Source organism: Lynx canadensis, chromosome C1 (genome assembly GCF_007474595.2).
Source record: "Lynx canadensis isolate LIC74 chromosome C1, mLynCan4.pri.v2, whole genome shotgun sequence".
In the NCBI taxonomy this organism is placed as follows: domain Eukaryota; kingdom Metazoa; phylum Chordata; class Mammalia; order Carnivora; family Felidae; genus Lynx; species Lynx canadensis.
In genome coordinates, this window is record NC_044310.1 from 104,613,778 (window position 1) to 104,641,218 (window position 27,441).

A 27,441-nucleotide genomic window follows, 5' to 3' on the forward strand; every position below is an offset into this window, starting at 1 on the left:
GCCAAGTTCCTCCACCACGCGAGGGGCTACCCTCTCCCCAAGCCAGCAAGAGAGGCTTGCGGCCGCAGCCGGGGCACCCCGGAACCACGGCCGGCAGGTCCGAGTCCAGGCCTCACACACCTCTAGGCTGGCGATGGGTGGCGGCGAATCACTGCCGAGCGTCGCAGCCCAGGGGTCTCAGCGGGATTTTTCCGTTCCGCCGGGAGGCTGGATCGCCCGCGCCGCGCAGCGGAACTACAACTCCCAGCACCGCCGTTGCCCGGACTTCCGGAAGCCGAAGCCGGGCGGGGAGGAAGCCACCGAGACCCGGCCAAAAGGCCGGGGGTTAATTTAGCCAGAAAAAAGGGGGCGGGAAGGGCTGTGGGGCTAACCTGTCAATTCGCTACCATGAACGTGGTTTTTGCTGTGAAGCAGTACGTTTCCAAAATGATAGAGGACAGCGGTCCGGGTATGAAAGTACTTCTCATGGATAAAGAGACGGTGAGTTTGCTTTGCTCAGTATTTGTGAGGGAACCCTCCCTCCCTTACGATAGCTACTCCCACTCCGCTGTAGGATTTAGTATTTATGAAAGGTTTTGAAACGAGGGTCAGTTCTGGATGGAACTGAAAGGTGGTATAAAGCTTGTCTAGTAGGTTTTCGGTCTAAATGGCTCTACCATCTACTACCAGAGATTTCTTCTTGTAACCCGGAACAATTTATTGGAGTCAGGAATCCTTTTCTAAATGTCTCTGGCAAGAAATAATATGTGAGACAGAGCACTTGGAAGACTTTTATTTCCACTCAGCGTTGTGTTTTTAAAATAAAGCTATTAGTGCTCAAGCTGAGATGACACGTTATTATTTGTTGGTCACAGAATTATTTTTCTAAAAAACTCTAAGGTGATGGGGAAAATTTTTTGTTTTGGAAATGTATGGATTGTGTTCATAGAGAATATGTTGTTCATCCTGGTACCTTACCTATATGTTTTGGATGCTCAGTAAGTGTTATTACATATGTTAGTGTTTAAGTTATCCAGCTAAGTATTAATGAAAAATAATTTTTTAAGTCTTAAGTATTGTTGCTTGTTTATATTATTTCTAACTAGCATAATATTAGTTGATTCTTTTTCTTCACAGACTGGCATTGTGAGTATGGTATACACACAATCAGAGATTCTTCAGAAAGAAGTGTACCTTTTTGAACGCATTGATTCTCAAAATCGAGAGATCATGAAACATCTGAAAGCAATTTGTTTTCTTCGACCTACGAAGGTACTACATAAACTGAGCTGTCATCTGCCTAAATACAGAACACTATGATCTGAAAGCATTAAGAAGGCAAAATAAATTTGTATTATCGTCATTTGTGGCATCATATTTAACCGGCTTCATCAGAGTTATAACCTTGACTTTTCTCCTTTCCACATCTCAGTTCACTCCTTATAGCCCGTTTTTCCTCCAAGATGCCTTTTAGGTTCTCAGCCACTTCCAGAGCCACTATCCTGCCAGAGACGCACATCACTTCCTGGATTAATTCCTGGATTAACCTCCATACCTATTACACTGAACACCATTGCCACTTAATCTTGCACGCTTATATACCTACACCAGTATCTTGAGTCTGTATCATTTTATTTGCCTCTATGCACAGGAACATATAATGGCTCACTTTTACTTCCATGATTAAATCAATATCTAGTAGCTCCGTCCTTGAAATCCTCCTTTAGCTGGTTTGGTCTGCCCTTATGTATACAGCCTCCTGTGTCCAATCTCTGCTCCTCCACTACGGCCAACTAGGCCTTTTTATCATCCCTCTACATGCTCATTCCTGTTCTCTATTTGTTCCCCTCCCCTAATTCTCCATTTGTTCTTTAGCCTTCTGTCCATCTTCATCCATCATCATATAAATCTAGCTTGAGTCCTCCTGTAAAAATCCTGTACTATTCCAGGCTTATTTTGTATATTTCCCTTTTTTTTTTTTTCAATATTTATTTTTCAGAGAGAGAGAGTCAGAGAGAGAGAGTGTGAGCAGGGGAAGGGCAGAGAGAGAGGGAGACATAGAATCTGAAGGAGGCTCCAGGCTCCGAGCTGTCAGCACAGAGTCTGACGCGGGGCTTGAACTCACGAACTGTGAGATCATGACCTGAGCTGAAGTCAAACACTTCACTGACTGAGCCATCCAGGCGCCCCTGTATATTTTCTTTATATTCATGTTCGCCAACTCCAATGAGCTGTTTTACCATGCTTGTATATTATGTACTTTCTGAAATACAAATCTGCTCATGTCATCCCCACTTGAAATCCTTGAATGACTTTTCATTGTTTTTATGCTAAACACAAAACTCCTTAATTGTGGTTCTGTATGGTCTAGTTCCTGTCATTTGTACAGCCTCATTTCAAACCACTCCCCCTTTTGCTCTTAGATACATTAATCTTTCAGTTCACTTTATTCTGTCATGCCACAGGACTTTTGAACAGACTCTTCTTTCAACCTGGATCTTACTCACTTCTTCCAGAAAGTCTTCCCTGGTTTTGCTGACCAAGCCAAACCCCCCTCTTACAAGCACTTACAGCACCATCTTCTCCCTATTGCTTGTCATAGTCTAAGTTTCATATGGTTTGTGTGATTAATATCCGTCTTACCTACCAGCAGTAAGCTCCATGAGAACAGAGGTGGTATCTGTTTTTTCACACTGCTGTGTCTCCAGTGCCTGCTACATAGTGGACCTCAATAAACAGTTCCTGAATGAATGAATGCTTTAATACTGTATTATAGTCATTTCTAGTTGTTTCACATTTGTAGGTCTTTTGAAATTTTGGTGCTGAGAGGGATCTTAGAGATCATCTAGTCCATTTCCTAAGATTTTTCGTGAGAAAACCTCTTTCACAGCTGTATATATATACTCTCTCAAACTAAAAATGATTTATCCTTAAAATTATAAAGTTAACTTTCAATGTATTTTTTAATCTAAACGACAATTTTAAAAACCTTTTTCCCATTTAACAAGTAATGTGCATTGCTTACGTTATTTTTAATTCTTTAAAGAAATGTGTGATTTTTTAAACATTCAATACTATTTTATATCATGTCTAGATTGGGGACTAAATTCATATTGAAATTTAACTTGTTAATAGTTAAATTTCTATCGACAATAGATTAAAAACCTGCATTATGATCTTAAGTAATTGGAATTCTTCAACGTTTATTTATTTTTGGGACAGAGAGAGACAGAGCATGAATGGGGGAGGGGCAGAGAGAGAGGGAGACACAGAATCGGAAACAGGCTCCAGGCTCTGAGCCATCAGCCCAGAGCCCGACGTGGGGCTCGAACTCCCGGACCGCGAGATGGTGACCTGGATGAAGTCGGACGCTTAACCGACTGCGCCACCCAGGCGCCCCAGTAATTGGAATTCTTATGTTTACTTCTAGATTTCGTATTTATTTTTAAATAGTAGTCTTAGCCTACTGTGTGCAAATACTTCACAAACATTACAGTTGTACAATCTTAGGTCCCAATAAGTTAAAAGCCAAAGTAAATACAATTAAGTATATTTTCTCTTGAATGTTGGTTTTTAAAGAATTAGCTACATTTTGATAGTCTATATAAGAATTTTGATTAGGGGGCGCCTGGTGGCTTAGTCAGTTGAACGTCCTGACTTCAGCTCGGGTCATGACCTCACAGCTTGTGGGTTTGAGCCCCGCGTCGGGCTTTGTGCTGACAGCTCAGAGCCTGGAGTCTGCTTTTAGATTCTGTGTCTCCCTCTCTCTCTGTCTACCCCTCCCCTGCTCATGCTCTGTCTCTGTCTCTGTCTCTAAAAAATAAACATTAAAAAAAATTTTTTTTAAGAATTTTGATTGGATGAATAATTTACAGGCCAGCAGCCTGAGGCAAATTTGCAGAATTACTATCAATTTTATGTTGTCGTTCCACATTTGTGTTTTTAATATTTTTTTAATGTTTTATTTATTTTTGGGAGACAGAACGCTAGCAGGGGAGGGGTAGAGAGAGAGGGAGACAGAGGATCCAAAGCGGGCTTTGTGCTAAGGGCAGAGAGCCTGATGCAAGGTTCAAACTCACAAACTGTGAGATCATGACCTGAGATGAAGTTGGATGCTTAACCGACTAAGCTACCCAGGCATCCCTGTGTTTTTAATATTTTTAAATCTTAATTTGGCCAAGGTAATACAGCTAGTTAATGTTATAGTTGATTCCTGAATACTTAACGTATCTCTTTTTCACTGCCAGCCCTCACCCCTGCGATATACAAACACTTAATCTAGACCTCAGCACACAGTAGATTCTCACTAGATACTGAAATAAATCAATGGATGATATTTATTAATTTTTTACTTAAATATGAGTTCTCCTCATATATTATTTGTTTATTTATTTTTTCCTTTCTAGGAGAATGTGGATTATCTGATTCAAGAGCTCCGGAGACCAAAATACAGTATATATTTTATTTGTAAGTATATTATTTCACCTATTCAATCATGTAACTGTATCCTAGATAGTTTTTTCCTGTTAGGTGCTTCATATCATCAATAAGTTAAGTGAATCCATCTCTATATAAGTCTGATTTTTTTAATGTCCTTTCAAAGTATTAAAAGTCTTATGGCTAACATTCTATTTTAGAAAGCTGAGCGTGACTTTTTTCATCATTGATTAGGTAAAATTATTTTTTAAGTTTTCCTTTGCCTTTCAAGATTCTTTGCAAGGCAAAAGTTGTAAGTAGCCAAATTTCACATCCCACCTCTGAAAAAGAAGAAGAAGAAGAAGAAGAAGAAGAAGAAGAAGAAGAAGAAGAAAGGGTACACTTATTCCCTATTTTGTACTTTCATGAACTGAGGCACAGAAGCTGAATTACTTGGAGGGAGGATATACTTGAGTGTGTTGGAAAAGCAAAGATTTATTTTACATACCAGATGAAAACATAACACTTCTTGCTACTTTATGTAATGGTTGAAAGAACAAGTTATTCAGTAGATACCTCTTATGTACATAATTTGTGGGGGGGAGTTTGGGGAGGGTACAGTCATGGAAATAAATTAGGTTTGCAGTTACTATACATTTTATATGATTTTTTATTTTTTTATGTAATACATTCTGCTTTAGAAAGTTACATCCATTCTCCTCTAGATGTCATTATTGATCCTTATAGGATTAGTAGGTATAGTTTATCTGGTGCCATTTCCAAAACAAAGACAAAACTTAATTCTCAGTATGTAGGACATTTGAGAAATTTTAAAGCTTGCTTGAAGACTTTTTAGGGTTTAGATTATACTCTAAGATATACATACTTTTTATGTAACGATATGCAACAATATGCAACAATAAATAATGGTACCAAAAATTAATATTTGTGGGGCACCTGGGTAGGTCAGTCGGTTAAGCATCTGACTTTGGCTCAGGTCACGATCTCATGGGTTCATGGGTTTGAGCCCTGCATCAGGCTCTGTGCTGACAGCTCAGAGCCTGGAGCCTGCTTCAGATTCTGTGTCTCCCTCTCTCTCTGCCCCTTCCTGGCTCATGGTCTGTCTCTCTCTGTCTCAACAATAAATAAACACTAAAAATAAATAAGTAAAATAAAAAAGAAATTTAAAAATAAAAATTAAAAAGAAATCAAAAAAAGAGAAACTGCTAAATGTTTTCTAGAGTGACTATAAGCCAGATACTTAGGAAAGTGTAGAAACTTGTACTCAATGACATATATATGTATATGAGAGAGATTCCCTGTATTGCTGAATTTAAGTAGACATCTAATGGAGTCACTCTTGTGCTGTCTCTCAGTTAAAAATTGAGTAGGTCACAAGATGAAAGGCTCCCTTTTCCTCTAAAGAGTTCTTTGATACAGCAGTTAAGACTAATAACCAATAATAAATCTACTGCCTAGTCTCCTCGTTCTTTTTTTATTTTGAGAGAAAGAACATGAGTGAGGGAGGGGCAGAGAGAGGCAGAGAGGGAATCCCAAGCAGTCTCCTTGCTGTCAGCACAGAACCCGATGCAGGGCTTGAACTCACAAACTATGAGATCATGACCTGAGCTGAAACGCAAGAGTCGGATGCTTAACTGATGGAGCCACCCAGCCACCCCTCATCTCATTTTTTTATAATTTCATTTTTGCATTTTTATGTCTACTAAACATCTTGTATGATAGGCTCCTCCCTTCCTCTATTTAAATAAAAACTATTTCTATTATGGAAGTTTTCAACTATATACAGAAGTAGACAATAATATAATAAACCCATCCCCCAGTTTCAAACATTGCTTTGCCACAGCCTGTCTTGTTTTAGCTATGGTGCTGCCACCTACTTCCACACCAATGGTATTTTGAAGGAGATCTAAGACATATGTCATCCCTAAATATTTCAGTGTGCATCTCTAAAAGATAAGGACTCATTTTTAAAGATACCATTATTATTCCCAATAATGACAAATGATTCCTGTTTTCAAATACTCATTCATTGTTCAAATTTCAAACTCTCTTATTTTTCCCCCACTGTTTTTGTATTTGAATTAGGATCATAGTAAGATCCACACATATCTATTGGTTGATATGTTGTTTCAGTTTCTTTAATCTTCTTTAGATGTTCTCTCTCTTCCTCTTTCTCTCTCTCTCTCTCTCTCTCTCTCTCTCTCTCTGTCTCTCTCTGTCTCTCTCCCCGCCTCTTCCCACCCACCCCACCCCACCCCGGGCAATTTATTATTGAAGAAACTACATTGTTCTGTTAAAGTTTCTGACAGCCTGCATCTTGGCGATTGTATCCCCATGGGTGGTTTAACAAATTCTTTGCAGTTTAAAATATTTCTCTATCCTCTAGTTTTGTAAATTGGTACCTGGATATAGAGGCTTAATTAGGTTTAGATTTGATTTCTTTTTGGCAAGAATATTTGATAGTCAGTGTTGTGTGCTTTCAATGATTATCTCTTACTGTGATATCAGCGGCAGTTGGTGCTCAGTGCCCAGGTCCATCATTGATTCATTAGTGGTTGATAAAAATGATGATGTTTTAATTCTATCATTATCATTTTTTCTTTGTTTTTTTAGTTGGAATATTTCCATAAAGAGGAATTTCCCCTCGTCTTCTCTCTGGTGGTACAGTTTGTATTTGAGGGAAGAAAACGCACTTCTTTCCGTTATTTGTTATTTTCAATATTAAGGACTTGCTTCCTGCTATCCTCCAATGCCTACATAGTGGTCTTTTTTTTTTTTAAGTATTATTATGGACTTATGGATTTAAACATATTTGTGCTATTCATTTCAATTTGAAGGTGTTTGACTTTGACATATACCACAATGTACACCAAACTTCACTTAGTCATTAGGCTTTAACTGTCAAGCCCATTTACGTCTAATTGCAGCAGAGGTGATCTCCTTTGAATCAGCCACAACTCATATGTCTGTTTCAGATTTCAGTAATGTGATCAGCAAGAGTGATGTGAAGTCATTAGCTGAAGCTGATGAACAGGAAGTCGTGGCTGAGGTTCAGGTAAACGTATTGGTCCTCTAACACATCTCTTGTTATTGGCCCTTTTTAAAGATTTGCATCTAAAATAAGAAAAGTGCTGTCTCAAGGGAGGCTGTTGATCAGACACAATAAATGTGCATTGCATCAAACTATTCTCATATTTAGAAAGTTTGTAAGAGGTATCAAATTGAAGGAAAACAAAATTAGAGGAATCAGTGCAAATAAGGAGATTGCACTGGTATTGGATCCTATTGCATGGATAAGGAGGGTTTCATAGGGTTGGGGACAGGGTCAGGTATATCTTCTAGTTTTATGAACCACATTATAAGAATGTTCATCTACAGGGCTATGTCTGATTGGAAAAGAATAGAAAGTAAAGGATGTGAGTGAGGTTTGTTAAAGTTCTGTTTGTGATTATCTTGCTCTGTCTGGGAGGTAAAAAGCATACTTTTGTCATTAGGTTAAAACTTGGTAACTTCTAAATATTTATTCTGCATGGTATAGAATACGTGGCATTAGAACATACCATGTTACCTTTTACTTAAACGCTTTAGTGTTCTTGGATACATTTATCACAAATGTTTGAATACATTTATCACCTAAGCGAAGAATAGGGCAGCAAATAAATGAGTTTTGGATTTTCAGAAGGATGTGCTAGGTGGTAAAGGAATGAAAAAGAATGACCTATTTTATTTTTATTTTTTTATTAAAAAAAATTTTTTTTTAATGTTTGTTTATCTTTGAGAGAGAGAGAAACAGGATGCGAGTGGGTTAGGGGCAGACAGAGAGGGAGACAAAGAATCCGAAGCAAGCTCCAGGCTCCAAGCTGCCAGCACAGAGCCCAACGCGGGTCTTGAACCCACGAGCCGTGAGATCATAACGTGAGCCAAAGTCGGACACTCAACCGACTCAGCCCCAAGAATGACCTATTTTAAATCATGTTCTGCCTCATGAGAATACACTGGATTAAAAAAAAAAAAAAAAAGAATACACTGAACAGCAAATTTCTTTTTCATCTGTGTGTGACATTGTATATCCTATAGCAGTGTCTTAATTTTACTAATTGATAAATGTGCACAGAAGTCTCCAGAAATGTAATATTTATACTTCTACAACTTTGTTTTTTGTTTTTTAAAAGATTTATTATTATTGCTACTATTTTATAATTATTTTATTCCCCCACATTGCTCCCCCTGCATTTGCTCAAATTTGATTATATCACATAGTATTATATTACATATGAAAATGTTACTTTATCATCAGTTGGAATTTATGAAACGAATGACTGATCTTGTGCTTCGTCTGCAGGAATTTTATGGTGATTACATTGCTGTGAATCCACATTTGTTTTCCCTGAATATTTTGGGTTGCTGCCAGGTATGGAATGAAAGGATTAAAAAAATAAGTTTATCAGGTGGGAGTTAATTCAGCAAGTAATTGGACTTGTAAGAAAAAATTCAAATATTTTCTCTGATAATATATTTTTAACAAAAAGGGTCGAAATTGGGATCCAGCCCAGCTATCCAGAACAACTCAAGGACTGACGGCTCTCCTTCTATCTCTGAAGAAGTGTCCCATGATTCGTTATCAGCTTTCATCAGAGTCAGCAAAGAGACTTGCAGAATGTGTTAAGGTATGGCTTTTTCTATCCCCAGTTCCAAAGACCATTCATTTCCTTATCATATTTCAGAAACTATAGGAATAGTTTATCTATAACCAATGAGGTGATATGTTAGGTTTACTGGCAAAGAGGTAGATATTTGTAATAAGAAACCAAAAGCAACAAATTAGAGCTGAGATTCTTAGGCTTAACTCAAAAAAAATTTGCTAGCTATTTAACCTATTTTGATCCAGTTAAGCCATTGGTAAAATAGAGTTTTAAATACTAACCTCTTAAAACAGGATGCTACCAGACGTTGTCAAGCTTTTGAATACTTTTCTGGAAAGCCTATGAAGATGCAAAGAACTGTTGTTAAATGTGTATTTTATGTATTAATTTTATGTTTATATCATCTCTGTCTGTAACTAATTGGTTGACCAAATCATCTTTCTGTCTCATCCACAGCAAGTAATAACTAAAGAATATGAACTGTTTGAATTCCGGCGGACTGAGGTTCCTCCGTTGCTGCTTATTTTAGATCGTTGCGATGATGCCATCACCCCATTGCTAAACCAGGTGCAGAACCCTTTATTAGCATAATACAAGTACAATTTCATGTGGTATTCATCAAAATGCCAATGTGGAAATGAACAATGTCATCCATGTATTCTCCTCCTTATTTTCAGCTTTTCTTTTTTTTGCCTTGTATTTCCTATTATTTTGGTATCAACCACGGTCATCTTCGATTCTTTCTTCTGCTTTATCCTTTCTGTCCCTTTCTACCACCACCTTCACCTCTAATCAAGGCAACTTCTAGGTTCTGTAGATTCTACTTTTCCAGTGTCTGTCTGCGATTTCCCATTCATACTGCTGTCACCTTGTCATAAACCCTTAATCTTTTATAAGATTACTGAAATAGTCATCTACTTGATTCCTCACTCTTATTTCTTATTTTCCTTTTTTATAAGAAAACAGATATACACTTTTATTTATTTACTTTTCAGTAAGTTTAAGTCCTTGAGGATATAGAATCACATGGATTCTGTGTCCAATGGCCTTAGCAGGTAGGTTGCTTTGGAATTGACATGAACCATGCTGCTGTTTCCTTGAATAGGAGCTACCTTTTCCTAGATTACTCTGGTTTTCTTCGTTTCGCCACCAGGAGTCACTGTGTTGTTCTTTTCTTGGTACACATAAGTACATCTCTTGCCTAGATAGAATTCAGTTTCATTCTGAGCATAAACACCTTCAGTTTTAAGAAGAGCTGTATGCTCCCTCTGGTTCTGGAGACCCTGCTTATGGTCAGCAAAAATGGCATTGGACCATAGCCTTCCAGGCATATTTGTCATTTTAGGAATCCTGTTCCCAGCAGGCCTTCACAGGCTCCAAGATTGCTGAAACAGAAGGGGCTTGATTCTCCACTTTTAATTTCTTCCCACTCTAATATATTCCACAGTGTTATTAAATTACTTTATTTATTTATTTATATGTAGAGAGAGAGCATGTGCGCTAGCAAGCACAAGTGGGGAAGGGGCAGAGGAAGGGAGAGAATCCCAAGCAGGCTCCACACTGCCAGCACGGAGTCCAATGCAGGGCTTGAACCAACAAAACAGTAAGATCATGACCTGAGCCGAAATCAAGAATTGGATGCTTAACCAACTGAGCCACCCAGGCGTCCCTTAAATTATTTTCCTAAAGCACAGTTCTGATCTTTTTTACTCTTGACTCAAAAATCTTCATTGCTTCCCATTTGCCTACTGGCTTAAATACAGACTCCTGAACTTGGCGTCTAAGAGCCTTGACAATATAGGCCCAACTTTAACCTACAGCTCAGGACACTTAACCGACTGAGCCACCCAGGTGCTCCAACTGATAATTTTAATTATAGAGTAAGTGCTAATGGTAGACGCATGCACAGGATGCTGCCTATGGAAGCATAAACATTTTGTTGTACTGAATTTACATACCCCAATGAAACTTGCTTTTTTAAGGATTCATTTGGCAAATATTTTCGGAAATTAAGCACCTTCTTTTATAACCTCTTAAGTTCTTTCTTAATAGATCTATATTGCTTAAGATGAAATGTATAAATCTTTCTAGCATTTAGATTCTAGAGTTAGAGAGTAATTGGCTGGAAAATACTTAGTTTTGTCTAAAGGACCTAGGACTAAAAGTAACCCATTCTCCATAAATGGTGAGAAGGCAAAATTTGGAGTTTCTCCTTTCCATTTTTGCCAAATAAGTTCACATTTTGTAAGAATGGAAACCAATCCTTCTTCACAATTCATGTTAAGGAAAAATAGGAAATAAAATGGATACAGAGGCAAGCTTCTGAATATGTGTGTTTTGATCAACTTACAAGGTTTTTTTCTGATAATATTAGTGTTCCCAAGATAAATATAGCACCACTCAGATCTGCAAGAACACACTTCTCATGCTGCAGAAAACCACAGAAGCGTACAGGAAATGGTACAGCTTGTAACTGCAGTACCAATATAGCCCTATCTGTGAAGCCAAAAATATACTCTTAATTCACGGGCAAAAAGTAGAGCTAATGATAGATCTAATTTGTTTTCTTTCTATAAGGAATGTTAATCTCGCTGCCCCTCTTCCAAAAGTGTAAACTCTAAAAGTATTTTGACTTTTAGTTTAACCAACTACAGTAAGTCTTAATGCTTAGTATAACACAAAGTATTAATAAAACTTGAACTAAATAAAGAGCCTCTGTGTAAAGAAGACTAGTTGCTAAGAATGTTACCAGTTTTTATTTGTTTTCCTGAACATTTGCTATTTCCATGTTTTACCAGTTACCAATTTTTCTGTCCTACTTCTTCATTTAGTGGACATATCAGGCCATGGTCCATGAACTACTGGGCATAAACAACAATCGGATTGATCTTTCCAGAGTGCCGGGGATCAGTAAAGACTTAAGAGAGGTGGTCCTATCTGCTGAAAACGATGAATTCTATGCTAATGTAGGTTAAAATTTTTTTTCATTGTTTTTCATTATTTTTCTGTAAGAAGGCCGGTGTTGACTAATGTAGGTTAAAATTTTTTTTCGTTGTTTTTCATTATTTTTATGTAAGAAGGCTGGTGTTGACTTGTTCGAATGAAAACAGGTATGGGATTTCATGGGGAAGGTTGTTGAGGCATCCTGTAGATAAACTGCATCTCAAGAGAAGGCAGAAGATTTGGATTCTGACCCTTTAACAGTTTTTTTCCCATAGAAATCACATATTTAGTTTTATACTCTCAGAATTAGAACCCGATTTATTTACTTCCTTCCCTTCTGTAGCCCTTTGTGAGAATAGTAATGGCATTCATCACCCGTGTCCTGGCCAGTGTCCAGATTTGGTCATTATAATGGAATTTTCTTGCCTTTCAATTCTGTCTTTGGGATTCTTTCTCACTTCTTTTATTTTATTTATTTATTTATTTATTTTTCAATATATGAAATTTATTGTCAAATTGGTTTCCATTTCTCACTTCTTTTAAATGATCTGGAAGTCAGACTCATTGCTGGAACTGTTTCCAACTTCCTTTTCACAGAATATGTACCTGAACTTTGCTGAGATTGGTAGCAATATAAAGAATCTCATGGAAGACTTTCAGAAGAAGAAACCAAAAGAACAGCAAAAACTAGAATCAATAGCAGACATGAAGGTAAATTGAACATGTTCATGGATGACTAACATGCAAGACTTTGGAACTATTCATGTAAGCAATATTTCTAGAATATTCTCAGTCTGATTTCTGCCTACATTCATTTGTTTGGTTTGAAATAATTTTCTGTACTATTTCTCTCTAGGAAACAGTATAGTGAAAACTTCATAACAAGCCATGTACTTTTTTCCATTCTTCAGTCACATTTGGACTATTTAAAGAGTCAGTGTATTGACATATACCAGTTCTTATCTTCTTAAGCATAAACAAAATACCATGTGATTGGTAGATGCCTTAGTCTGGGCAGAACAATTCCTGCTTATTTTTTCCCTTCTTCATACATGTCTATCCTCAGTCAAATAACAGAACCCTCAATTGATGTCTTTCCCATGGCAGGCCTTTGTTGAGAATTACCCACAGTTTAAGAAGATGTCTGGGACGGTATCAAAGCATGTGACAGTGGTTGGAGAGCTGTCTCGGTTGGTCAGTGAGCGGAATCTGCTGGAGGTTTCAGAAGTTGAGCAAGAACTGGCCTGTCAGAATGACCATTCTAGTGCTCTCCAGGTATCTATTCAGTCCAATTTGATGAGCACCTACTGTGTGTAAGGCACTGTGCCAGGCAGAACAAGAGATACAAAGGCAAAAGTAATCCTTCTTCACTAACGTGGAATTTATTGTCTAACAAGGAGTTGAGACAAGAACACAGATTAGTTTGATTTTAGATACAAGAGCCACAGGAGAAGAATAATGTGCAGTAGCAGAGGGTTCAGGCAGTTAAGGAGTATTTAGGAGGGCATCCTAGGCTACTAGAAAGAATTCTAGACCAAAATCAGAAGATCTGGATTTTGGCCATTTGCCACTTACTGGCTTTGTGACCTGGAGCCGTTGGCTTATTTTCTGAGCCAGTTTCCTCATCTGTAAATGATATTTATCTCACAATGTTGTAAGGAAGATTTAAAGATGCAATATATATTAAAATGTATTATCTAAGTTTTTTATTATTGAACACTTGCTCTTCAGTCCATAAACATGTGAATGCCTGCTGCGTGTACATAGTGCTATAAGGATCCAGAGGTACGAAGAGGAAAAAGATACCATACTTTTCCTCAAAGAGCTCACATGATAGTAGGGGAGAAGGAAATTTAAACCAGAAATTACCATATGATAAGTGCTGTTATACTAGAGGTATTTACAAAAGGATATGGAAATACAGAGGAAGGACAACTGTTTTCCCTAAGGATGAGGCTTCTTAAAGAAGATGACATTAGATTGGGTCTGGACAAATAAGTAGGAGTGCACCAAACAGAGTAGAAGTGTACCAACCAGAGACAAGAGGGGAAATTCTTAGCAGAGATAATGCAGGCATGGAGATGGCGGGGGGCGAGGGGGGGGTGGGTTAAGGGAACAGAGAATAATTCAATGTAGCTAGTGCAAGGTACAAGATGAGGAGTGGTCTTAGATAAGCCAGAAAGACTGGGGCCCAATTATGGCCACTGAAAGGAGATGGGGCTTTAATCTTAAAATGTTGAGAGTTACCAGAGGATTTTAGAAAAAAAGGGACATAATCAGACCCTGGCCTTAAGAAATTTGCAGCATTGTTGAAGGGACAAAAATAAAACACAAGAAACGCTTAGTGTTTTAAGGTAATATTTAATTAAGTCAAAATTGTGATGCTGACTATAATAAGATTGAGGTTATTGAGAACAGTTCCTTAGAGAAGATGATATTAAGATGGACCATCAAGAATGAACAGAATCTGGAGGAGGATTTCATTCAGGGTTAACAGAAAAGCAAAGATGCAGAAGTATGCAAAAAAGTAATAAGCAGTGTGAGAGTGGGTGTGGAAGAGAAATAGGAGATAAAATTGGATTGGTACACAGGAACCAGTTTATGAAGAAGCCTGTAAGAGGAATTTGCACTTGCTGAGATAAGCAAAGACATCCATTGTGGGGCCATTTGTAGAAAGTCGATATGATGAAAGCAGTATTTTAGGAAATTTAATCTAGTAAGGGTGCTTTGGAGGTAAAAAAAAAAAAAACAAAAAACAACTGAAGTTAGGCTGGTAGACTCATAGTGATAGTACTAAAAATGTACAGTAAGGGCAAATCTGAGAGACAATTCAAAGGGACAAAACAACAATTTAGCGACAGATTGGATATAAGGATAACAAGACAGAACTAATCCAATAATTCCAAGGCTCCTGAGAAATGACAATGTGGTATCACTGGCAATAAGTCACTTGGGAATGAGAGTCCTTAGGGAGATGGCCATTTCTTTTTTTTTTTTTTTTTTTTTTTAATTTTTTTTTTAACGTTTATTTATTTTTGAGACAGAGAGAGACAGAGCATGAATGGGGGAGGGGCAGAGAGAGAGGGAGACCCAGAATCGGAAGCAGGCTCCAGGCTCTGAGCCATCAGCCCAGAGCCCGATGCGGGGCTTGAACTCGCGAACCGCGAGATCGTGACCTGAGCTGAAGTCGGACGCTTAACCGACTGAGCCACCCAGGCGCCCCGGGAGATGGCCATTTCTAAGGCACTCCCCATAAGAAGTACATTTCCTTATTTATAGGGCCCTGTATTCTATAACTTAGTCTCTCTCTTTCCCGGCTGCAATTCAACTTTATAAAATAAAGCCAGTGTGGTATAATGGAAACAACACAGGCTTTGGAGCCAGACCATCCTGGCTTTTATTCTGTCTCTACATACCAGAGGTTTTTTTTTTTGAGGAAATTACTTATTTTTCCCAAGCCTCAGGGATAAAGATTTGAAACTTTTAGATTTGTACCAGGATTCAGTGAGATATGCAAAATCCTTCACATATGATAGGTGCTTTGTAAATGTTGTTTCTTCTTCTCTAAGCATGTTTTAAACATATTGTACAACCAGAACAAAGAAATCCATCCACCTGTGGTTGCTTTAGTTATAGCAAAGTCTTTACTGGGATTTATAGTTGTCACTTTTTAGTGTTTATTAAGATTTCCTCTGAAAACACCATCATTTTGAAAATCATAATGATGCTATTTGCTTTATATTTATGAAAACTACTTCCGTCATCACTTTGAATTTTATCCCTTAAATCTTTTCAAAGAACTTTTAGGCTGGCTTTATTATTTTTTAAATTGTATTAAATTCTAATTCTTAAATAGATAATATAAGTACTTGGTTCACCAAAAGGAGTATAGTAAAAACTGAGTCAGTTACCAGCCTCACATACACCCTTACAGTTGTTCTGTGGATGCAAGTCTGCATGAGTGAGTGTATCTCTCTCTTTGTTAAATTCAAATGATATCATACTGTACACATAGTTTTGCATTTTATTTTTTCACTTAGCCACATATCTCGGAGACTCATTCTCTTTTTATTTATTTATTTAAAAAAAATTTTTTTTTAACGTTTATTTATTTTTGAGACAGAGAGAGACAGAGCATGAACGGGGGAGGGTCAGAGAGAGGGAGACACAGAATCCGAAACAGGTTCCAGGCTCTGAGCTGTCAGCACAGAGCCCAATACGGGGCTCAAACCCACGGACCGCTAGATCATGACCTGAGCCAAAGTCGGCCGCCCAACCGACTGAGCCACCCAGGCTCCCCTCATTCTCTTTTTAATCACTGAACAGTATTCCTTCATAAAGATGTATCACAATCTATTTAACTTGACCAACTTCTTTACTTTAAGCAATACTACTAATAATACTTCACAGTTGTTTTGTGGGTCTAATAGGAGTATTCCTATGAAAACTTTTTATTTTTCTCAATAAAATGAATTTTCTTCTCTCATTAAATAAAAACAAAATTTTGTCCTGTAATTAAATTTAAATTTCCTTCTGTTTCTTGGGGCACCTGAGTAGCTCAATTGGTTGAGTGTCCAACTCTTGACTTCAGCTCAGGTCATGATCTTGACTTCATGATCTTGACTTCAGCTAGGGTCATGGGATTGAGCCCAGTGTTGGATTCCATGCTGAGCATGGAGCCTGCTTAACATTCTCTCTCTTTCTCTCTCTCTCTCTCTCTCTCTTTCTCTCTTTCTCTCTTTCTCTCTCTTTCTTTCTCTCTCTCTCTCCCCCCCTTCCCCTCTGCCCCTCCCCCCACTCATGCATGCTCTCTCTCAAATTAAAAAAAAAATTAATAAATAAATTTCCTTCTGTTTCTTTATCATTTTATTTTTCTCTTTGAAACAATAGAACCAAACTTAATCACTAGCCAGTTTTAGTATCTTTATTTGTATCTCTCTACCATATGGAAAGCAGTTGGACAGGGTTACTATAATTCCTTGCCTGAAATCTTATTTCTTGTTCACTTTAAGAGATAAAAATAGATACTTTAAAATATGAATTCCATTTGTGGTCCACTTTATATCTTAAAAAGTTATCCTTTGAAGGTTTTCTTGCCCATGTTGTTAGGGTTTTACAGTGAGCAATTGATTTGGACTCCTCCACCATAAAAGATTTCTTTGGCAACATGATTTAAATAGTCTATGAAGGGAGCTTTTGTTTGGTAATGAGTAGATGCCAGGGGCCTGACCCCTAGATGGGTTATAGCATTCCTTGGCTTGACCTTGGACGATAATACATCATGAAGCAATGAATTGAGGTTTTTGAGTAGAATGGGGTTTTCTTTATTGAATAGTAACTATATCATAGTGAAGGAAAAAAGTTCATATATTGCTAAAAATTAATCTATAAATTGCTTTCACTTCTAACCAGTTATCCTACAGGCTAACAAAAATTTGATTTAGAAGAATTTTCACTGGAACCAAACTGTAATGTACATCATTGAAACATATCCATAGCCTCAGTAAAGACTCATTTGATTAGTGAGGAAGATTTATTTTCATGCCATGAAGAGAAACATCTTCAGAAAGTAAGCAGTCCTCCAACTCCATGTCTCATATCATAGCTTTCATTTAGAAGGAGGAACTAGTCAGGGCACCTGGATGGCTCAATTGGTTGGGCGACCAACTTTGGCTTGGGTCATGATCTTGCAGTTTGTGAGATCAAGACCCACATCGGGCTCTGTGCTGACAGCTCAGAGCCTGGTACCTACTTCGAATTCTATGTCTCCCCCTCTCTCTACCCCTCCCCTGCTTGTGCTCTGTGTCTCTCTATCTCTCCATAATAAATAAACGTTAAAAAAATTAAAAAAAAAAAAAAAAGAAGGAGGAACTATTTTATATCCTTCTTTCCTGACCTTGGGTAAGAGATCTCAAATCATCCTATTACTGGTATAAAGACTCAATAAATGCTTGTTAGAAATATGAAGAGGACAGTTCTGTTTGAAGCAGTATAGAGTAGTGGCTAAGAGCTTAGGACTTTGATGGCTTGGGTTTGAAAATGATAACCACTCTAAGGCTTAGTCTTTTTGTCTGTAAACTGAGGAAAAAATCACAGTGCTTACCTTAAAGATTTTTCTGAGGGTTCAGTGAGCTAGTACATATAAAGCACTTAATATTGTACCTGGTACTTACAACATTTAGTAAGTAGTAACTGTCATGATTATCAGTATTATTATCTGATGACACATTCTATTTTCTTTGTGGTATCCAGGACATGTTTTCTAGTCTACTCATCACCTCAGATCTCTCCCTGATTGCAGAAGGGTTTTTCTGCTTCTCATTAAAATCATAAGAAAATTGTTTGGGACACCTTGAGGTGACAATTTTACTTTCACCAATTAAGAATAAAATGATCTTTTTCTGTATAAACCAACATTTAACTAGTGTTTCAGAAACAGTGTGGAACAGCAAAAGCTAATTTTTATATTGACTAGGTATTAAGAAAAAGAATACTGACTCAGATGTATTACCAATCACTGGAATTGGGTCCTGCCTACTTTCTATCATTTTTCCTGGATAAGTTCTTTATAGTCCCACAACACTGTTCTCTCAAACAGATTAGACTCATTTTTTTTTTTTTTATCATATCAGCATGTTGAAGGCTTCTGCCAATTTCATCTTGCCATTCTAATCTGCTGGCTTATAATGGTATTCATTGACAATTTTACTACAGTTTTGTAGTTTTATAGTTACTTGAGTATCTCAGATTTGCTGAAAAGTATAGAAATTGAGTAGATTTAAGATGAAAAAAGAGATAACAAGGTAGCGTTCTTACTCTTTCGGTTAAATTGAAGCAGAAATTAAGGACTATTTTTAGTTGTTGACTTCATCTGTGATTTGTACAGTGGTTTAACATGTAGCTATGTCATTATAAAAAACTTTTCTCGTTGTGTTATGTCATCCTAGTTTTGGTGGAAGAAAATGGAAAAGTAGCCCCAAACAATGGGAAGGATCTTTAAATATCAGAAAAGAAGAATTGTTTTTTAATTGATTTTTTTTGAGTGAACATTAGCTACTTTTTGAAACTTGACCTTCAGAGATAGTGCTTTTGCTTTTCTTTTCCTATTCCTTCATTAAACCTGTATGAATGTTAGAATTCAGTGAATTTTATGTTTGAATCCTGTCTTCTTAAGGGGACAATAGTTTTCTGTTTCTCTCGTTACTCAGCCATTGTTATTATGTGATGTATACTTTTCTCTCTTGAAAGTCTCAAGACTTATGGAAAATTTAATAAGAAAAGAGAAACCAGAAGTTCATTATGTAATTCACTTGTATTTCCAGCATATAAATACCACCATGTAGCAGATAACCTTCTATGTAATTAGAAGTCTCTCAGAATGTTTTCTCCTCTTCTCTGGTTAGTACCCTGGAATCTCAGTATAGTGTATGCCACTGTCAGTCAAGTTGATGAGTCAAGTAGCCATGAGTGAAATAGTTCAAAATTAAGTCAAAGGGTAACCTGGGATCCAGGCAGACAAAAAGGCCCTGCTTCTTCAAGGACTTACACAGCTGAAAGGGAGGAAAGAGCTTGTACCTACAGGTTTCTTCTCATGAGGAAATAGATAAGTCTAGCTGGAACACTGACCTGAGTCATGGGTTGCATCCTAAGGGCTCAAAAGTAAACAAAGTAGTCTACTCAAGTCATCCTGCATCAGATTCTGGTCCATGTCCTCAAGGGAGAACTAAGAGTCAAGCCAGGAACTCTAAATACCAGCACCAGATCTCAGGGAAGAGAAGTGGATTCTTTAATGGGAAAGAGCCAAGAGTCAGGATGCAAGTGAAAGTAATTAGAAAGGGAGCAAGTGGGAAGGGTACAGGCTGATTGCTGCAGTCTCTGTCCCGTACCAGTTCTGTGGTTTTATAGTTACTTGAGTGTCTCAGATTTGCTGAAGGGTATATAAATTAAGAAGATTTAAGATAAAAAGACAGTGACTGCAAGGGCACAGAGTGAAACATTGGCCTATGAGAAAAGTGACAACAGAGATCGCAGATGGATGTTTTAAGCTTATGCTAAGTTGATTGAGATACATATGAAATTGGCTATTCTTACTTGATGGTAATTTGTACTCTGAAATGTCTTCGTAGTATGGTAGAAACTAGTGGCAAATTTGAACAGATATTCTAAGTAGTCTGTATTCTGTGACAGCTCTGGAAAGGGTACCACAAAAGAAAAAAAAAAAACCAAGGAAATTCTTATGGCTGCAGGGTTTAAGTCTACAGAAGAGAAATTTCTTCCCTTTTGATCCCTTGAAGATGAGGCTAGTGAAATCTTCACACAGAAAAGCAACAATAGGGATCCTCCCCAGAGAACATTCTACTTGGGAGACACCTGGGAGATCCCCCGTGTCATCACAGTCCCTCTTTGGTGTGAACAGAAGAGTTCTTAAACATTAGACCTGGTTGTTGTGAAGTATTAAAAAGATAAGGTATGTGAAAGCATCTCATAAGTTGTAAAGTTCCATTTGGATGTTGCTATGTCCTCAGAACCCAGTGCCCATCAAGGCTTTTGCCAGATTTTCAACCCAACCCATTTCTTTCTCTGATTTCCTTATTCCCATTAAGAGCATCTCCTCTTTTAGTCTCTCAGACTAATTCCAACACTTACTGATTGTTTAAGGCCTTTGGCAAATGTCATCTCCTTCATGAAGTCTTTCTTGATTTCTCAGCAAGCAGATGTACTTTTCGTCACTTTGTGTCCCCTTCCCCCCCCCCCCCATTGCGCTGATTCTCAGTTTCTGTTTCTTGTTTTGCTTTTTATATCTGTTTCTGTATTATAACAGAAAAACCTCCCACTGTGCAAAATCATGTACTAAAAATAAACCAGTTGGGGCACCTGAGCGGCTCAGTCAGTTAAGTGTCCAACACTTGATTTTGGTTCAGATCATGATCTCACAGTTCATGGGATCAAGCCCCACATCAGGCTCTGCACTGCCAGCACAGAACCTGCTTCGGATTCCCTCTCTCCTCTCACTCTGTCCCTCCCCTACTCACACTTTCTCTCTCTCTCTCTCTCTCTCTCTCTCTCTCTCAAAAATAAACTTAAAAAAATAAAAATAACCAAGTGTTCTGGGAAAATAGGGTTATAAGCAGGTCACTTAAAATCTGCATAACTAAAAAAATCTATATAACTTTGTAATCAAAGCCCTAATAAAAACAATAACAATCCTAATAAAAATATTAGCACAATTAAATCTCCACAGGCATTTGCACCTATAAATACACTCAGCCCATCCTTTGTAGCTTTCCTTATTCCTGGGGTTCATGATTTAGTCTTCACGATGTAAGGTTACAAAAACTTTTGTTTCTCATACAAACTAGTTGAACCAAAATTAAAAATATAATATGAGGATATCTGTCAGTTTGGGGCTGTTGTTTTGTTTGCTTTTTAACTCAGAGAAATATCTTTGCATCCTTTTCATTTGCGCTTGCCCTTTCCCCAGATAGCTTAATACAGTGGAATGTACAGCAGTCTTAAAGCTACAAACCAGCTACTTCTTGCAGAAAACACTTGTGTAGGATTTACATCCTTTTCTTAACATAGTGTCTTTAAAGAGGAAACTTGTCCCTATTCCTTTCTTAATATTAAAACACTCAAAAAACTACCCATAAAGCAATATGCCTTCTGTGTTAAAACTGACACTATTCCCATATTTTAATGATCTCATAGAGTTAAGGTGCTTTCAAGAAAATGCTCCGTAGCAGAATAGGCTATAAGTGTTTCATTCCCCTCCACCTCCTTGTCTGAACTCACTGAGGACAGAAACTGGGTCTAGCTCATCTCTGTATCCCCTCCAGTGCCTGGCATAGTGCCTTATGCTTAGAGGGAGATCACAAAGTATTTATCGGCCTGGATTAACTTATTCTGCTGCATAATAAATATAAATAGATACTATAGGGAAGTCCCTTAATGTGAGCATCAGCAAAACCTAAATGACTTTGTTGAGCTCCCTTTGCTGTCAGTACCTGCCCTCTTAAAATCCTAAGTGTTCCGTTTAAAGATCCCGTGCTCTACATACTTGTATATCTGAAAGCCATATTGAGACATAGCGTTCATCTGATGCTTCTTGGAGATTAAGCCCAGTCCCCCTACTCATCTTCATGTCACTGGTCAATCACTAACACTAGGCCATACTTGTTCAAGTCACCGGGTCAGTTCCTTTGTGAGCTGTATTGACTGAAATGGTACAAGTAATGTGTGTTCCTTGTTCAGCAAGGAAACTGCAACCCTTCCTACCTGAGACCACAGATCAACTCATCAAAGGAAAGAAAGGAAGAACCATCCATTGTTCAATTCACTATTGTCCTAAAGCAATTACAGTGGGATTTTTTTTCTTATTTGCTTCATATCTTAGGCAAAGGCATTTAATTTTCTGTAGTTGAAACAATGGCTGAACCTAGACCTGTACATTGCCATAGTGGTAATCTTAGTCATAAACTCAGATGCATCACTGCCATTCAATAGTTATTAGATCTAAGATATTACACCTGACTCAAGTGAAGGGGAGATAAATGTCAGCTCTCTCTTTTTTCAGAATGTAAAGAGGCTCCTGCAGAACCCCAAAGTGACAGAGTTTGACGCTGCCCGCCTAGTGATGCTTTATGCTCTACATTATGAGCGACACAGCAGCAACAGCCTGCCAGGACTAATGATGGACCTCAGGAATAAAGGTGTTTCTGAGAAGTATCGAAAGGTAACCAAATCTGTATGTTAATCCCACCAAATAGGTAATAACATTCTTAGCTCTGACAGAGGAGAATTATACTGTTTTACTTAACAAAAATGTATAATTCTGTCCTCTCATGTCCTCATTTCCTTAATAAAGGTATTTTCTTATGAAATGGGTCTCCTCATCCCCAAGCAGTAAGAGATAGTTTCTCTTTTTTCTCCTTATAGCTTGTGTCTGCAATAGTTGAATATGGCGGTAAACGGGTTAGAGGAAGTGACCTCTTCAGCCCCAAAGACGCTGTGGCTATTACCAAACAGTTCCTCAAAGGATTGAAGGTATGGCATGTCCTCTGGGCTTTCCTAAAGGAGAAACCGTTGAAGCCCCTACAGCTGAGAGCGAATAAATACAATCTTCAAAGCAACTTCAGGATTGTTGCTGACTTAGTACTGTGTCAATTTAATGAAATTAAAGCAGACATCCTCCTGAAAGCCTTTTCTTCAAATACTTTCTATATTGGAGCAGCATCAGCATTGGACCAAACAGCCAAATAGGGAATAACGAAATATTTCTAGGAAATACCCAAGAGTAAAAAGACAGACAGTTCTGTTAGTCATGGCCATTTTACTCCATTTGTTTATAATTCAAGGTTTGTTTGGTATCTTTTCTTTGAACGAAGTTAAAGATAAAGGAAACAATTGTAGATCTTTTAAAAATACTAAACCATTTTCTTAAGATGGTAACAAATTAGTTTTAATCTGCAAGCCTTTCTTAGGTTTCCTGAAATGTTTCCGTTTTCCTGAGTGTTTCTAGAAAGGAAAACGTGTTTTCCTTTTATTTGCTCTACCTGTCATATAACATTTTCACAAAAGGATGAGAATCACTGAAGAGATGATAAAGGATTTAAGCCATTCCATTTTTTAAATTCTTCTTTAATAGCTAGGTTTAAATTACAGTATTTTTATGAGATTGGAACATTTCTGATTGATGAAAAGAAATTTTTTAATGATTTAACCATAGCATTCTTCTAAAATTCCTATTTGAATCTATCCCATGAAAAACCTATTGAATGCATGTCCTTTTCTGATGAGTATTATTAACTCTTATATTACACATTTCCCAAAAATGATATAAGAACCATCTTTCCCTGTCTTAGGGAGTAGAAAATGTGTATACTCAACATCAACCTTTCCTACATGAGACCCTGGACCATCTCATCAAAGGAAAGCTTAAGGAAAACCTGTACCCTTATCTAGGCCCCAACACACTCAGAGACAGGTAAGACAACCAAGATATTCATAATAAAGACCATAAACACTAAGAAAATAGGAAATGTAGAGTGATGTAAGAGACTACAATTAAGATTATATTGTGCCACTCCTCCTCCCTTGTTGTTTCAGTTCTGAGATTCATTTTGGTTTTATGTGTGTCCAAGTTAGCTATAAATTCACTTGCTAGGCCTGAAACATTATTTCTTTCGGAACAAAGAAACAGGTGTTTTAGAGTACCCCAAATACTTGTATTCTGTCCTTTCATATCAGATGACTTCACTTATGCCATTTAAGGTTCAGTTCCATGGCATTTCACATTTGGACTTTCAAACATTAAAGCCAAAAATAGATTTGTGACTTGATTGCCATCCAGAGCAGGTTGTTACTATTTTGGGGGAGGACTGGACTTTGCCACATGTGGCCAGCATACAAACAGATCTAATTAGCAAAGGCCATTTGTTACATAGAAGAAAAGGATGGCTTGCTTTGGGGGTATTAACTGAAGGAAGCAGTTTTAATCCAGTGGTTTGTTAGTTTTAATAAAAACAAAACTCCAGAACAACTTACTTAGACCAACCTGAAATTTGAAATATACACAAAGTCTACGTTGTTAGAAATTATATTCTTGTATATTTTTTCTATTGGAACTTCATGTTATAAAGAGCCTGATATATGTAATGGAACCCTATTGGATAGATTGATGTGAGAATTGTTACTATTGATAGAATTCTTCTGTTATTTTAGCTAATCATAATCTAAGAGTCTTGGAAGAATAGTGTTTTATAAATACAATAAACTTCTGAAAGGAGAAGAATGTTTTTAGGTACATAGATAACTCTTTTATATGATAAAACGTATTCTTTTTCCATTTTGTTCCTTTAAAATAAAAACAGTAATTTGGTAACAACAGAAAAAAAATCTTTTTAAAAAAATCCAAGGTTGAGAGGCAGAATATCTGGGCCTAAATTCAAACAGTACATTCATTCAGATAAAGTGTTTAAGGACCTTGACATCAAGATGTAGAACTGTCAGCTAAGTGGAAAGAATGAAAACCAGCCTAAAGCTATTCACCTATCTTAGAGGCTTTCTGAAAAACAGTATAACTCTGGTGCCTGGATGGCTCAGTTGGTTAAGCATCTGACCCTAGACTTCGGCTTGGGCCATGATTTCGTGGTTCCTGGGATCGAGCCCTTTGTTGGGCTCTATGCTGACAGTGCAGAGCCTGCTTGAGATTCTGTCTGCCCCTCCCTCCCATGCATGCATGCTCGCTCTTGCTCTGTCTCTTTCTCAAAATAAATAAACATTTTTTATATAAAATTAAATTAAAAATAGAATTTAAGATTCTCACTCTCCCTCTCCCTTCCCCCACTCATGTGCACTCTCACTCTCTCAAAAAAGAAAAACAGTATAACTCTATTAAATAGCTTTCTAATTAATATGATAAAAGTAAAAATACTACTTTTTTAATGAATTTCATATAAGAATTATCAAACAGGAGCGCCTGGGTGCTCAGTCAGTAAGGCCTCTGACCTCGGCTCAGGCCATGATCTCATGGTTCATGAGTCTGAGCCCTGCATCGGTCTCTGTGCTGACAGCTCAGAGCCTGGAACTTGCTTCAGATTCTCTGTCTCCCTCTCTCTCTGCCCCTCCCCTGCTCAGGCTCTGTCTCTCTCTCTTTCTCTCAAAAGTAAATAAATGTTTTAAAAAATTAAAAAAGAAAAAGAATTATCAAACAAGCAATTAGCTACTTATTGTTAAAGGGACACCATATACCACCAGAACAGTATATTGTGTATGATTAGTTCATAACAGCAAACCTTTCTAATTTGGGTGATTCACTTCCAAACAAAGCTCAGAATGATGTTCTGCCAACAAAATGCACATTTCTGAGTTGTCAGCCTCTGTTAGCATTTGTCACTATTACCTAAATACAAATACAGTTAATAATTCAATTGCTTCATCCTTTTATGTAACAAATATTTATTGAGTGCCTTCAATATGTCAAAAACTGTTGTAAATGCTGGGGAAATAGAAGTGACAGGAAAGACAAGTTACCTGCCCTTAAGGAACTTACATGCCAGAGACAGTAAACAAATAAAGAATATAATTTGAATGAGACAACTGCTATGGAAATGAATAGCGTAATAAACTACAAAGTAACTTTGTAGAGGTGAGGAGGGCTGCTTTAGATGGAGAGAACCTCTCTGAGGCAATGATATTTAAGATTAACTTTGAATTATAAGACAGAGCTAATCACAAAATGATTAGGAGAAAAAGCATCCCAAGCAGAGGGAATGTCAGAGCAAAGGCCTCGAAGAGAGAACTTGGCAAGTTGATGGAACAGAATGAAGCCCAGTATGGTTGGAGCAAAGCGAGGAAGGGGGAAAAAAGTGGAAAAAATAAATGGGGGCTACATGACATAGGGTCTTATAGGCCCTGGTTAAGAGGGGTTTTAAATTTTAAGTGTCATAGGGAACTGTTGAAGAGCTTAGCATGTAAGTGACATGAACTGAATTACTTATTAAAGATCACCTTGTATGAGAATGGATTTTTTTTTTTTTTTTTTTTTTGAGAACAGATTTTTGAAGGCAAAAATGGAAGCAGGGAGACTACTTAGGAGGCAGTTTTAATAGTCCATGTAAGGAGTGAAAGAGGTTTGGATAGGAGGCTGGGAGAGAGACTCAATGGACTTACTTAATGGAGTAGATTGATGGGACAAGGTAAAAGAGAAGTCAAGAATAACTCTCAGGTTTTGGGGGGAATCAAGTTAAGTTGCAGATGCCAATTAGATAACCAAGATGAAATGTTAGATACCAAATTAGGAGTCAACAGGGTTTTGGTAATATTTAAAGCTACAGGATATAATATATATAAGATCACTTAGGGAGAGAACATAGAAAGAGAAAAGAAGAGAGTCCAGGACTGAGCATTGAGTGGAAGACGTGGAGCCAGAAATAGACACTGAGGAGGAGACAGAAAGGTAGAAGGAAAACCAGGAGAGCATGGTGTCATAAAGATCAAAAAGTAAGTGGTAACCCAAGTCTAGTCTTCTGAAGAGGTAAAGCTGAAAACAGTGAAGAATCCATCAGATTTGGCAACATGAAGAAAGTCTTTGGGGACCTATTCCCCAGTTTCAGTGAGCTTGGAAACCTAATTAGGGTTACGGGATATAAGGTAAAATAGAGATAACAAATGTATATAACACTTTTAAAAATTTTTTTCATGAAGGTGTCAGAGAAATATAGATGGTAGCTAGGAGAGAGTGTGGGCTCAAGGGTAAGAGAGCTAGAGCATTCCTAATGAGATTAGAATCTGATAAGAATTATTCTAAAGAGGCACGCCTGGGTGGCTCAGTCAGTGAAGCTGCTGACTTTGGTTCAGGTCATGATCTCATGGTCCGTGAGTTTGAGCCCCGCGTCAGGCTCTGTGCTGACAGCTCAGAGCCTGGAGATGCTTCGGATTC

General features: G+C 37.6%; 1 protein-coding gene and 1 pseudogene across 3 annotated transcripts in view; one reads left to right on the forward strand and one right to left on the reverse strand.

Moving 5' to 3' along the window:
• The first annotated feature begins 260 nt into the window (after window positions 1-260).
• Window positions 261-27,441, forward strand: part of VPS45 (vacuolar protein sorting 45 homolog) — a 67,364-nt gene continuing 40,183 nt past the window's right edge. For all 3 annotated transcript variants that reach the window (XM_030324953.1, XM_030324954.2, XM_030324955.1), the window contains exons 1-13: window positions 261-480; window positions 1,117-1,251; window positions 4,386-4,446; window positions 7,392-7,471; window positions 8,759-8,827; window positions 8,946-9,083; window positions 9,516-9,626; window positions 11,891-12,025; window positions 12,600-12,713; window positions 13,110-13,277; window positions 22,576-22,734; window positions 22,938-23,045; window positions 23,864-23,985. In XM_030324953.1, coding sequence (XP_030180813.1) covers window positions 388-480; window positions 1,117-1,251; window positions 4,386-4,446; window positions 7,392-7,471; window positions 8,759-8,827; window positions 8,946-9,083; window positions 9,516-9,626; window positions 11,891-12,025; window positions 12,600-12,713; window positions 13,110-13,277; window positions 22,576-22,734; window positions 22,938-23,045; window positions 23,864-23,985 — 1,493 coding nt within the window. In that variant the 5' untranslated portion in view covers window positions 261-387. The remainder of the gene's footprint in view (window positions 481-1,116; window positions 1,252-4,385; window positions 4,447-7,391; window positions 7,472-8,758; window positions 8,828-8,945; window positions 9,084-9,515; window positions 9,627-11,890; window positions 12,026-12,599; window positions 12,714-13,109; window positions 13,278-22,575; window positions 22,735-22,937; window positions 23,046-23,863; window positions 23,986-27,441) is intronic.
• On the reverse strand, window positions 10,031-10,528 carry LOC115520515 (annotated as a pseudogene).